The sequence below is a fragment of the Daucus carota genome, chromosome 6 (genome assembly GCF_001625215.2).
Source record: "Daucus carota subsp. sativus chromosome 6, DH1 v3.0, whole genome shotgun sequence".
Classification (NCBI taxonomy): domain Eukaryota; kingdom Viridiplantae; phylum Streptophyta; class Magnoliopsida; order Apiales; family Apiaceae; genus Daucus; species Daucus carota.
Window position 1 is genome coordinate 39,077,757 of NC_030386.2, and position 14,158 is coordinate 39,091,914.

Consider the following 14,158-nt stretch of genomic DNA (forward strand, 5'->3'; position numbering starts at 1 on the left):
AATACATATACAGGGGGTCAGTCCAATCAAAAGTTAACACATACTCATTATGTGAATATTTTTGTACCCAATTTATTCTTTTGAAAATAAGTTTATTCTTTCGAAAAAATCTGGTAAATGAAACTATGAAAGAAGTGGCCCGTTTGAGACCTAATTTCATTTGAAATTCTGTTCTTTCCATCTCACAAATGATTTAAACAACTCCTAACAAATCTATCCCGACCGGAGACGTTTAATTTAGCTTCACACCACAAAGCTCGTGAACAAATTGTCAGTTGCACGGAATATGACCTGTTCAAAACCATTCATTCACAAGTTACGCTCATTTTTCAAATTGTCTACCTCTTTCTCAGCAAAGAACAAACAACAAAAGTGTACCAGCACATTATTGAATATACTGTAACACACGGCTCGACAATCTTGCTCGCTCTCGCTAAAATCTCATCTACCAGTCTTCCTTCCAGTTTGGTGCAAAAATTACTTTCACAAATAGTTGTTTTAATATAAGCCGCATGTGTTGCACATTTATCAAATACCCGAAAGTGGACTTATTTTTTAAATAATTATATCCATTCCCCATTATTAAATACGGACTGCTATTTTCAACTGCACCTTTGTTCCAATCTCAACAACTCTTAAAAAAATATCTTAAATTCGAAATTTCCTTTCTGAATCTTCATCATTCAAGCCCTCGGAAGTTGATAGTGCAGAAATTATCTTACAGAAATATGGCGGGATCTGTGGTTTCCAGCAGTCTGGCTACGTTGCCACCGAGATCGCAGATTATTTACAAAAATTCCACGTGTCATCGTCCGATCGGGTTGCATGGATCTGTATTATCTAGCAGTCAACGCTCCCTGTATCTCCCGAAGCAGAATCAGGTGGCGAAGATTGTAACCAGATCAAGAAGGTATGGTTATTGATCAGTTTGAGTTTTCGGCGTCATACTGGTTATGTTTGGTTTGGTTTACGAGATTGGTTTTGTTGAAACGATGTTTTGTGTGATATGTGTAGGAATGTGGTTGTGCGGAGCAGTTTGGTTCCGCCAGAAGTTGACATTCCTGCTCTTCCCACTTCAATTGGGATTCCTGGGTTGCCTGATTCATGGCAAGCCTGGGTAATGGGAGCTGTTGTTACTATTGGCCTGCCATTCTTGACCAACAAGTGGGGCCCACTCTTGGGGTGGATGGGTAAGATTCAAACTTCATTTGTTTAGAGATATAGTAATTATGAAAATTTGTGCTTAATGTCATATTATATTGAGTTAGACAGTGATTAAACCAAATTAATATACTTTTTTGTTTTATAATAAAATGGTGTCCTGAAAAAAATAAGAGGTTGACCTGATCGGTTATGAAACGGATGGATCAGTGTTTAATCAAAAAAGTAATTAAAAACATACTCTAGAATCATATCAAGATTAAAACCAAACATCAAACGTGTTGGCAATTCTTTAAAAATTAAACAGTGTTTTATTTTATGAACGATCATTTATGTATTATATTATAGGATGGCAATTTTTGAAAAACACGTTTTAACATGAAAATACTTATTTTTATGTTATAGAATAATATAATATTAAAAAATTAAAATAACTATAAAATAAATAATTATCATTACAAGTAAACTATTTTCACTTAAATTTGAATAGTATGTACCAGATATTACTAGATATTTTATCTTTCAAATTGTGTTAACAATTTACTGATTAAATGAAACTGATTTGAAAATGTAGAAAAGCTAAAAGGAATATTACAGACAACAGAAAATATAGCAGAAGCAGTAGAGGATATAGCGGGGAAGGTTGACAAAATGGCGGAAGAGATCGAGGCTGGCCTGCCTGAAGGACAACTCAAAAATGCTCTGCATAACGTTGAACTCGCTGCCGAGGAGATTGCCAAGGATGCTGATCGAATTGACCAGTTGATCGATAAGGTATTTTCACACTCAATTATTTCCTTTCAAAGTTTCGCAATATTCTCACTCGGATAACAAGAATAAAAATTTCGTCATCCACTTACAAAAATTAGGTTTGTTTGGGAGAAGCATAGTTATAAAAATCAAAAATTGAACTTCAATTGATCAATCGATAATATATATATAAATTATAAATTATTTGAGATTTGTTTTTGAACAATTCAAGAATTTTTTTAGTTGATTGATAAATCGATTAATTTTTTGAAGATTCCTATAACATATCTGTAAATCAACTTCGAAATCGATCGATTAAAATCAAAATTTTTGATGATTAAAATTTTAACAATATTATAGTGAAGTATTGCTGATCTGTCATTTTGACTTGTTTTTATAATAATCTGTGCTGTAAATTTGTTTGAAGGTTCAAGAAATGGAAGAAAAATTCGAAGATATGGTGGAAGAGTCCAATGAATTAGCGAAAGATATAAAAGCTTCGAAGCAGGCCTAGACCGTGGAGGATGAATTTAGTGCTTTGAAATCATTATTTCAATGAACAAAAAACATAGTTATTTGTAAAGTAGGACATTTTTATGAGACGCGATGGGGCTCTATTTTCGTTGGAGTAGCTTGCTTCGGTTTTTTTACTGTGCTATGAATTTTTTTCTTCTGGCTGTGATGTATATGTAATTACGTTCTGCAGTAAATTGAAGATATTTGTCGGTTAATGGATAATGGATCCCAAGTCATAATAATTTAGGATTTATGTCATGAGGATTATTTTATGAAAAAAGAGCGAATATAAAATGTTGTTTAATTTTATGTTAACTCGTTTAGATAAGAAATTAATTTGCAATATTATTTTTAAGTCTTTTGAACTCGGAAATAACCATAACTCATTATTACTTTTTTAAACATGAATTTTTTTAATTTCGTTTTCAAATATTTTTAACTTAAAATAATTTATTATGTTTTTTTAACTTGTATGAATTTAAGTAACCTTAGTTTTGACTAGTTTTTGAATATGAGAGAGCTTGTCAATTCCTCCCATTCGGGAATTTGCCGCCTCTGACTCAAAAATAATCTTTAAAATTCTATTTTAAAATATATAAATCAAATATTTCAAAGCCTATAACATATTATATTATAGAATAATTTCTGAAAATTCGGACTTACCACAACTTGAACTTCAAATTTAATTCATTTAAACCTAAAATATATTATAGACTCATTCTTTACTTTGAAATTGATATAATTTAAGATATATTTATATTTTTGACCAGAATTTATATATGAGAATTCGTCCTTATAGTATCTTTATATTAAATTTTAACAATTTTAGTCAAAGCATATTAATTTAAAAACGAACCTATTTATTTATATGAAGTTAAAATGACTATAATTCGGTAATATATTTCAATTAAAAAAAACACACCCTCTCCTACACTTATAATACAAACATATTCATAATACTAATAATAATAATAATAATAAATAAAATAGTACTCCTTCCGTTTCAAAATACATGTCCACTTTAGGAAAAAAAAACTGTTTCAAAATATTTGTCCACTTCAAATTTCAATGTAAATTTATACTCCTTCTGTTTCATATTACATGTCCACTTTTGATAATTAAAAATTGTTTCAAATTAGTTGTCCCATTTCAACTTTCAATGCAATGTAGTCAATAATTGTATTTCCTAGATGAAATTTATACCACATGCTACTAAATTATATTTCCTAGATCAAATATATCTCACATATTATACTTGGTCGATGCAATAAATACAATAATAGATGAAGGTTTTCTACAAAAGTTTTTTTTCTTAATATGTGTGATTTGTTCAAAAGTGGAGATGTATTATGAAAGGAGGGAGTATTTCCAAAATCAACTCTCCTTCACATGTTACTAATTTATATATCCAAGATCAACCATACACCACATATTATGTTCAATTAATGACTTAATACACCTCTTTTTTCTCACAATCCACTTTTCTTAAACTATGTTATTTTTTAAAGTGGACATGTAATTAGAAACGGAAAGAGTAAAATATAACTTACATTTAAAATCTGTAAAAAAAAGTCTGTTAAAGTTTTTAAAATTCATTGTCTCGAGAGTCATGAATTGTTTTTGAAAATCTTAAGAAATCAAAGAGAGTCATCAAAAGTTTATAAAATCCATTAAAATCATCCTCTCAAAATTTGTCATTAAAAGTCATGATACAGTACCAGCCTCTAAATTAGAACCGTATCAAATTCAAGGCTCGGATACTCGGGTATTGCGCCTCGGGTTAATGTGTAATTGGGCTGGACACCATCGAACTGGGCTGAACATCGAATCATCGGGCTAAACCGAGTAAAAACTGGATCACCCCTCTCGGACACAACAAAGTAAAACAAGCACTATTATCGTCAAACACATCTACTTACATTTCTCTCTCTTAAAATTCTCGGAGCATTGTCTGAGGCTGCTTTCATCAAACATGGCCAACGCCGACACCGAAAAACCCGCCACTCTCTCCGAGGTATTCCCGATCATGTCTTTACTTACATGTACTTGTATGTATACTTCTTGACTTATCAGATTGACCTTGTAATGAACTAGATTGGACTCATTTATAAATAGTTGCTGATAAATTAATCTTGGGATGAGCGAGAATCGAACCGGAGACTTGGGGCAGGGATAAGCCTTTACCTGTGTATGCAATTGTGTATAATTTTTTTGTTTTTGGGTATTGATATATAAGTTAGGTTCTTAGTTGGTGTTTGAATCTTGATATAATCTTGATCTTGAAATTTTGTTAAGCCCTAGTAAGATTGAATTTTACGCCTTTTGTTTGTGCTTCGAGACGATGTTTATACGAAGGAATTTGTGGAAAAAATTGTAAGGTATATTGTTTCTGCTGATTATGAAATTATTAGTCCATGTAATTGTGCCTGAATAAGAGAATGCACGGATTTTAACTTCCTGTTATCGATTCTACTGTGTACTTATGTCTTTCGGTAGCATGTATGTGTGGAATCTATTAAAAAGCTGATTTGATTTGGAAAAACATTGGTCAGCCCCGTAGATTTTCAGGCCTGAGGCCACCATGCTATGTGATAAAGGAAGATTTTGAAAAGCAGTTATTCTCATCTTTGAATGGTGTAAGGATCAGATTACAATGTGTCACGTCTCGTGTAAACTACTAAAAGTTAGGAATGAATAAATGATTACTTAGGATTGCTGTGTATCTCAAAACCAGTAACAAAAAATTGGAAATATGTTATGTTTTGTCTCTCACTGTCTCCTACTCTTTCTTACTTGAAATTGGTCATGTTGTTCAACAAGTTTTAGTAGTGCAATGATTGCTTGTATGTGATGGACAAATTGAGTAATACTACTGCAGGAGCCTAATTGTAACTATTATAACTTTTGTGTTAATTCCTGAATTTGAAAACTTAGAGGACCGGTTCTAGTCTGTTAAACTGTGGGGGCTTTGATTCACAAGTTGCTGGAAATTTGATTACTAGCAAGTAATGCCACCTTTTACATAGGGATTTCCTTGTCATTGCTTTATAGCTGGAGTGTGTATAAAAGCACTAGTAAGGTGTCAACCAAACCCTCCCCCCCTCCCTTTTTTATGGTCAAGTTTGGTAGCGATGGCCTGGGTTGGAGTGTATTTAATTTTTTTTGGATCAGTCACTAATCTCGTGTTGAGAGTTTTTCTTAGCCTGCCATATTAGTCTTTAGTACAGTTGTAGCCTATGGGTTTTGAGAATAGTTGGTGAGAGCAGTTTGATCTTAGAGTTTTCGGCAGACGTGATGTATGTTTTGTTTGGATACCACATGCAAAAGTAATGGAGGAAGGAGAAATAGGTCAATGAAAACAAATATTTGATCCTCAGGGAAATTCAGTGATTAAATATCAAGATCATTATATTTTCGAATGAATAAAATATGAAAACATAACCAATATCTGTAAAGCTACCACTTAATTCTAGAGCAAAATTGGACAATTATATATTATATATTTATAAAAAAATTTGCTAATGAAGCATGAAGGCAAGGATTTTATAGTTTAATCCATATATGTCCTGACTTCTGTGTTGAGCTACTTGGCGCTTAATGTTTATGGACAATTGTTTTTTTTTTATATATAAATTAACACACCCTCTTTGTATATATGTCGGTGTGTGTGTTTGTGAATTCAGCAATATCATCTTGAGAAAGAAGAAAAGCTGAATGCCGCGGAAGAAGTTGCGGTAGCAGATTCTGCTACCGAAGCTGTAAAAGAAGTTGTAGCTGCAGGGACTGAGGAATCCCCAGCGGCACCTAAAAGTAGCGAACCTGATAATGCTGCTAGTGGGGGAGACAATGAATCCCCTGATGCTACCTCTGGAGAAAGTAATGAAGCTGGTGATAGTGTCACTGTTGCTACTCCTGAAGATAGCAGCGAATCCCCTGATGCTACTTCTGGAGAAAGTAATGAAGCAGGTGAAAGTGTCACTGATGCTACTACTGAAGAAAGCAGTGAAAGTACTGAACAAGATAATGCAGGCGACCAAGAAGTTGAAGAAACTCCAGGAATTAAGGTTAGTGTGGTTTATTTAGTTGTTTTAACCCTTTTATTCTGACCCCATTAATAGCACTTCTCTAATATCATCTGACCTTTTCTGATTATTCAACTGATACCAGCTTGAGACGGCACCAGCAGATTTCCGTTTTCCTACTACAAACCAAAGCAGGCATTGTTTTACTAGATACATTGAATACCATAGGTTAGTCACTCCTAGTATCTCGACCTTCTTAATCGGTCACTTGGGTCACAGTTCTTTCTTAAGTTAAACTTTTCTCTGTCGGGCTATTTACTATCTTTTGGGTTTGGCCTTATCATCTCAGGTGTGTTGCTGCAAAAGGTGAAGGTGCTCCAGAGTGTGATAAGTTCGCCAAGTACTATCGTTCGCTTTGCCCAGGCGAATGGGTATGACTGTTCTTTGTAGTTTGTACTTTCATGTTTTTAAGACTTTTGTAGTGAGTCTTGTTTCGGCAATTTAAATTTCGATTGATAAAAACTTGTGTCAAACTTGCCTAGTTATATTCTTACCTTCCAAGATCTAAGCTACTTATAGTCATATAAGTATATTCAAGCTTCCTTATATCTTCCTCTTTTGTCTCTAATTTTACATCATCCGAGTCCTAAATCTTTTAGGTGTTATTCTGTTTTGTATGGACGCAGGTAGACAGATGGAACGAGCAAAGGGAGAATGGCACCTTTCCAGGTCCCCTCTAGGCGATTACTGCTGCTTAAAGAAAAGCCGAGTATAAATGCTAGATGTCATTATGTGTACCTTCTGGATCTGCTGATGAGTTGATCAGCACGAGTTAATAATGTTGCATTTACTTCACGATTGAATACTTGTTGCTGCACGGCGGAAGTTTGTGCTAGTAAGCAGAAACATAAAACTTCATTTTTCGTTTAAGTAAATGCTCGACTATCTGTAACAGTAAAAGTTAGTCCATGAACCAACAGGGTTCTTGGGCTTGTTATAATCTACGACACAATTACATGTTAGTGATTAGTTTATCCTTGCTCCATGGCGCCTATAATTTTAGTTCATAGTACTTGGGAAAGCTGACTGTTCTGCTCTTCACTACAGCAAGACATTTGAGTCAAATGTATTCCTCCCTCCCTCCGTTTTTCTTGTTAATTTGTCAAAATTCATCTTTTAATCAATTATAATAAATTATAATAAATAAGCTAGTATATGTTATCAAAGGTTTGTATTGTCTTTTAGAAAAATTAACAAATTGAACAAGAAATTTAGTTATAAGAAATTTTATCTGAATATTAACAAGTACTCTATAAGCTTTGCTTAGGACACACTCACAGTGGCGGAACCAGGACTTAGATTTAGGGGGGGCTCAGGACTTAGATTTAGGGGGGCTCAAACAGTGTTGTTCACGGGTCATTCGGGTACTAGGTACGGACGATCGGGTACGTAAAATGCCAGTTGTTATGAATCGGGTACGATGACCGGCGAATCCGGTTCGCGGTTCGATATCTTGATCTCTTTTAGTGATTTTTCACTAACAATATATAGTCTACTTATGATTTCATGATTAAAATATTTATTTTACCCGAAAATAGAGAAGTAAGTTAATCAAAAAATGAATTTTAAGGTTACTTAATAAATGGTAAGGACCTTCAATACATATTTATAAGGGGATCTAAATCTTTTTTGTAAAAAGGCATGTCTCGTGTGTCTTTTCTTTCATCTGTATCATCTTCTCAGCTCCTTTCTTTTCTTATTTCTTTTACTAAAGTACGTTTCTAAAAACAATTTCAATCAAGATAGTGTCAAGTTATCTTCCTTTGTAATATCGCTTACGTTAAAGGTGGATCGCCAAAATCAGCGAACTCGAACGTGATCCCTGGTGATCCAGGTCGAAGTGGAATCATGTTCGAGAACATTTCAGATCGATACTTTTTATCTAGAGTGCAGGAGCATTTCTTAAGATTATACAAGCTGCTAGAAGAGGGTCCATGCACATTTTAACATATAAGAAGAGTAATGTAATTATGTGCAAAGTCTTTTGAAAACAACTAAGTGACCATCATAATTCAAAAGAACAAATGTAAAATAGTTCAAAATTCAAACTCTAATTCTTGAGAAATCCAGAACCCTCAATTAACAATCTTTTTACACAAAATCACAACAGATACGAAAAGATTAAAGAATAACAATTTATCCAAGAATCGATCAAAATATCATACCTTGAAATTTGGAAAGCAAGTCTCTCTATATCTATAATCCAACGGGGGCTAAAAAAAATTATATTGACATCTCAATAACTTAGGGGGGGCTGAAAAAAAAATATACACTATTTTTTCAAGTTCGGGGGGGCTCTAGCATCCCCTAGCCCCCCTCTGGTTCCGCCACTGCACACTCACACACATGATAAATATCTGTTGTAGACATCAATCATCCTACCTGCAGAATAATACTCTTCAGGGGAATATCTTTAGGACAACTTATTATCTTAAAACTGAAGCAACATCAGTAAGTCAATCAGAACATTATGGGGCCGTTTGAGTGAGTTTAAAATGAGTGTTTTTTGCTTAAAATAAAAAAGTGGAGTAGAAATTAGAAGCAAGTTAAGACTTATAAGTGATTAAAGTATTTGGGAAATAAGCAGAAATCCTGAAACAAAAGCTAGCATTCCTAACTTTTTATAAGTGCTTCTTGATTTTTTACACAAACGGTACGAAACAAGTGCTTCTAACTTATGAACCAGAAGCCGGCTTAAAAGTGGGAAACAAACCCCCACTATATTGTGCATGTATGGGAGAAAACCTCATTTTGATCGGAATCACATTGTACGTACAAGTTGTTTAAATTATATGTAAAATTTTGACTTATCAAAGTATAAGAAGTTGAAAATTCTATTTTGTTTTCCCAATTGACTTGTTCTTATCAACATGTAATATTTATTATTATATTAGTAATTTTATTCAAACTAATAAATTAAAAATTATTTTTCAATCACAAGTAACTTTTTATTTTTATGTTAAACTAAACGGTCCCATTATCTTCGTTATCTTCTCGTGTTTCCGAAATCTCATTTGAATTTGAAGGCTTACCTAATTCCATAGGCGAGTGTTGAACATTTCTCGCACTCCCTTCATGTTGGAGTATTGTGGTGGTCGAAAATCATGCAATGTTAGACCAATTATACCGGTACTTTGTTTGTTGAGATGTTCTGTAAAGAACTTTGTTTCATGTTACTGTGTAAGTTGGGATGTCAAATTCTTGTAACCAGATTTGTTCTGTTTTCTTATCATGAAAGCAAGTGACTACATTCTTTGTGGGTTGCTTTGCTCGCATCAAATAGATATTTGATATATTCACTCGACTACTCGAGAAAGGTACATGGAGAATGAGATGTACGTAAATTTTAAGAACGGTGAAAAATACTTGATCTTGCCAGAATACGGAGTCTGTTTTAGTATTGTATTGATGATCCGATCGTATAAATGTTATGTACATAATTAGTGCCGTTCATTACTAGTACATACAATTCTGTTAAGTTTAAAATTTGGCTTTATCAATGTTATAGAGCCCAGCGCGTAGTAGTTGACCTAATCCGGTACATCCCCAGCTTCTCTAAGCCGAGAAAAGGCCCTGAGGGGCACAATTTCAATACATAATGCCCTAAATGGCACTGTCCAGAAAAAAGGCCCCAACTGGCACTTCAAAACACGGGTTAAAGTAGCGTTTTGTATATTTGAATAAGACGCCACACGCATTCACGTTTTGGCAATTCCATTTACTAAATAAGCATCAACGTGACTTGGAGTCACGTTTACCCACCTTGAAACGTGATCTCAAGTTACGTTTCACTGATTAATTTTATAAATAAAACTTGAAATTAACGGTTGTTAACATTTTAGAGTTCACTTTTAGGTTTTAGAATGATTTATTTATACTCGAAATTAAATTGACAGACGGTTAGGGTTTAGGATTGAGGGTGTAGGGCCGGTAGGCCCTACTCCCTCGAGCCTAAACCCTAATTAATACGAGGCTGAAGGGCCGAAGGCCCTGAAGCCGAGACGCTGGCGGAATAAATAAATTTACAATCGTTAACATTTAGGGTTTAGGTTTGGGTTTTAGAATGATTAATTCATACTGTAAATTAAATTGGCCGACGGTTAGGGTTTAAGATTGAGGGTGTAGGGCCGGTAGGCCCTACTCCCTCGAGCCTAAACCCTAATTAATGCGAGGCTGAAGGGCCGAAGGCCCTGAAGCCGAGACGCCGGCGGAATAAATAAATTTACAATCGTTAACATTTTGGGTTTAGGTTTAGGGTTGTAAAATAATTAATTCGTACTGTGTACTAAATTAAAAATATTAATCTTAAAAACATAGATTAATAATTTTTAATATTTTAAGATTCATATTTGGGTTTTAGAATGATTTATTTATCTTGAAATTAAATTAATTTTTAAAAAAACATTAGTCAAAACGTAACTTTAATCTGGGACTAAGAGGTAACACAGACACTAAACGTGGAACGTAACCACAAGTTACGTTTCTAACTTTGAGTTATATATAAAAAAAAAAGGTGGCTGAAACGTTACTGTAAGCCACGTTTTATTTGTTGAAATTTGAAACTCATGATTGAAACGCAAGACGAAGTTGCGTCTTGCCCTTTTGTATAAAAAAACATGTAAACGCCAACCGAAGTAACGTTTTGATGTGCCATTCAGGGCCAATTTTTATCAGCGTGCCATTCTGGACCATTCTTCGAGCTAAAGTGACTGCCAGGGCCCTCACCCGACCTGCAAACCGAACCACCATGCTAAACTTATCTTGGTACTGTTTCTTGGAATTCCCATGTGGTGGGGCTGCTATACTTCGGACTTCGCGGATATCTTGGAGTTACTGATATGATCGGTAACTTAACATGGTATTAGAGTTTAATTCTAAATAATTATCAGGTTTTAGTTTTACTACCCCTTATATTTATACTACCTTTTATATTTTTAATTGTCCGATTTAAAATATTGAAACTGCGTCAATAGACACATCCAAATATTAAGAGTTAAAAGGGCATTTCGCCTATTCTATTTGTTCAGGTGATAAGTAACATCGAAGCAATACGCGACACATCCGAAAAAGGGTACAAGATCTGTTTGGTAAGTAAATCCCTTGCTGTGTACAGACCATTTAGGACTACATGAATCATGATCACTCACTTGAAAAGGACTAAAATATACATGATTTTTTTTCCCTCAGAAAATAAACTCTATAAAGGAGGCCTCTATTTTCTATTACATAGGATCACTATATATAGAGAGCTCCGGTTCAGAATCATATTAAACCAACTCCTCTCTCTTTAAACTTTCGACAATGGCAAGCTCTGTTGCAGGCATTGTGTGTTTGATCTCGATTTTTATAACTGCTGTGCCGAGTTTAGGCAAAGATTACACTGTAGGGGACTCATCTGGCTGGGCACTCAGTGTTGATTACAGCACTTGGGCTACTGGCAAAACTTTCAATGTTGGAGACAATCTTGGTAAGTTCACAATTTTATTTCATTTTCTATACACTCGGCTCAAACATCCAATATCAATAACTCAATTCGTCACCAAGAGTCTGTTTGTCTAGATTCAAAGTTAGGGACGTAAAACTATTTCTGACTTTAAGCTGAAAAATGTTTGTTTGTGTAATAAGTCAGAGGTTAGTTTGATGTATTTTTTTCAGCGGCTTAATTTTTTAAAACTTTTTTTTGATAAAAGTTACCAATAAATCACTTTTATTTTTATTATTATATTTTTAATAAATCATAAATCATTCATTAGCCAAAATTACCAAACAGATATTTTAAACTTTCAGTTTATCATATTAATTCACGTTAAGTCATAAGTCAGAATTTTGCCGGCAAACAGGCTCTACATGTGCTAATGTTTTTGTCTTCTTGGTAGTGTTCAAGTATGGAAGTGGTCACACTGTGGATGAAGTGAGTTCGGGTGATTATAGTTCCTGCACTATCGGAAATTCAATAACTTCTGACAACACTGGATCGACAAAAATCCCTCTGAAGACCGCAGGCACGCATTATTTCATCTGCGGTGTAATTGGACATTGCAGTGGAGGAATGAAAGTAGCGGTGACTGTTGCAGCGGGTGCTACCCCAGCACCCGCTGGCACTTCAGTACCACCCGCGACCGCGGGTGGTACTAGTGCTACTTTTCCCACACCAACTGCAACTACATCAGGCAGTAATCCGGCTTTAGCTAGTTCATCAGGAACTTTTTCCGCGATTTTGGACCTGTTCCTCAGTACTTGTCTTATTTTGGTCTGCAAGTTAATTGTTTAGTAATGTGGCCATGTTGAAAACCTCCAACTTTCGACAGGCCAGGATAGAGGCAGTGCCGCAGGGCTCTCTAGCTACTTCATTTGGTTCTATTTCATTGTTGTTTTCGTGTATTTATGACTGAGTATTTTGAGTTATATTTGTGTTGAACCTTTGTCTAGAGTTCTTGGAGCATGCTAAATAAAGTTGAAGAAAATCAAAGAGCTGTTGTTTTAGACTTTTATTCCGGTAATGTTTGGTCTTGATTCTTAGAGCAAGTCCAATACTAGATGCTATATATCTATTGCTATTGCTATAATATAACACCAAAAAGTGTTTTTTGGTGCTAAAATAAAACTTGCACTCCAATGCTAAGTTCTATAACTAGTTTCAAATTTAACCAACTCATTAACTTTTACCTAACTTCTATAAATTTTATTAAATATCTCAACAAATATAGAACCAAGGATGATGTGGCAACATGGATGGATCCATCCTTGGTTTCAAATATAGAACCAAAGATGCATCTATGCATCGAAGCATCCAAATATAGCACCCCTTTGGAGTTGAGTTTTTTTACTTTTGATGCTATAATATAGCAATGGAACCAAGTATAGCATTGCATTGGAGTTGCTCTGGAGATTGAGGTTTCAAATATGTTTAATCTAGTAGTTTAATAACCTTTTCTGAAATCATTTCGAATATAGGTTTCTCTGTGTATATTAAATTTTTTTAACTTGAAAAATTAAATAAAACCAGTTTAATGTATTTCAATGCAGGAGGACTTATTTTTTTAAACTTGAAAAACTGGACAAAACCGATTTAATATATTTCGCCGGAGACCAAGATATATGCACATCATTGGAGAGGCAGCTTGGGCCTTGGGAGGGTTTACTAGAAAAAAGGTGGCCTCAAAACTAGAAAGGCCCAAGTAATTAGGCCCGTATATAGACATGTTAGTCCATCTCTTTTTAAATCCTACTTTAAGAAAATTGCTATAAGATTTATAAGGCCTCAAAATCAGCATGAACCATCTAGGCCCATATACATGTATAATCTTACCGTTGATCCTGAGCGGAAAGATATCTTTTTTATTATTTTAATTTCGTAAAATAAATCTCAAATGGTATATCTACAAACTTTTTACAAAAAATACACTTAACAACCTTTCGTCCTCGCAATTGTATAAATTATAGTTTAAATTGAAAATTCCATTCCAAATATTTGGGGGTGGGCCGGGATAGGGCTGCTCATGGGTTGTCCAACCCGTTGGAACCGACCCGACCCAATCCTAAACCGGGCCGACTAAACCGACCCATTCAAAACCGAGGGCCAATTGGGTTGATTTCTGTTTGAACCGTTTATAATGGGTTGGGTTAAAATATATCTTTTATAAACCTTA

The 14,158-nt window shown here is 34.4% G+C and overlaps 3 protein-coding genes across 3 annotated transcripts; all 3 read left to right on the plus strand.

Annotated features, from left to right (window-relative positions):
- Positions 1–534: 534 nt before the first annotated feature.
- LOC108192770 (uncharacterized) lies at positions 535–2,642 on the plus strand. Its single transcript, XM_017359251.2, has 4 exons — positions 535–910; positions 1,015–1,190; positions 1,736–1,935; positions 2,339–2,642. Exons 1-4 carry the CDS (start codon positions 729–731, stop codon positions 2,423–2,425), a joined length of 645 nt encoding a protein of 214 aa, XP_017214740.1. The 5' UTR covers positions 535–728; the 3' UTR covers positions 2,426–2,642.
- Positions 2,643–4,281: 1,639 nt separating this feature from the next.
- Positions 4,282–7,471, plus strand: LOC108192771 (cytochrome c oxidase subunit 6b-1). The gene is made up of 5 exons (XM_017359253.2): positions 4,282–4,441; positions 6,111–6,491; positions 6,595–6,677; positions 6,799–6,880; positions 7,136–7,471. The coding sequence occupies exons 1-5, from the start codon at positions 4,400–4,402 to the stop codon at positions 7,187–7,189; spliced, it is 642 nt and encodes a 213-aa protein (XP_017214742.1). The 5' UTR covers positions 4,282–4,399; the 3' UTR covers positions 7,190–7,471.
- A 4,259-nt stretch (positions 7,472–11,730) lies between these two features.
- LOC108224680 (blue copper protein) lies at positions 11,731–13,000 on the plus strand. Its single transcript, XM_017399366.2, has 2 exons — positions 11,731–11,976; positions 12,386–13,000. Exons 1-2 carry the CDS (start codon positions 11,811–11,813, stop codon positions 12,778–12,780), a joined length of 561 nt encoding a protein of 186 aa, XP_017254855.1. The 5' UTR covers positions 11,731–11,810; the 3' UTR covers positions 12,781–13,000.
- The last annotated feature ends 1,158 nt before the right edge of the window (positions 13,001–14,158 follow it).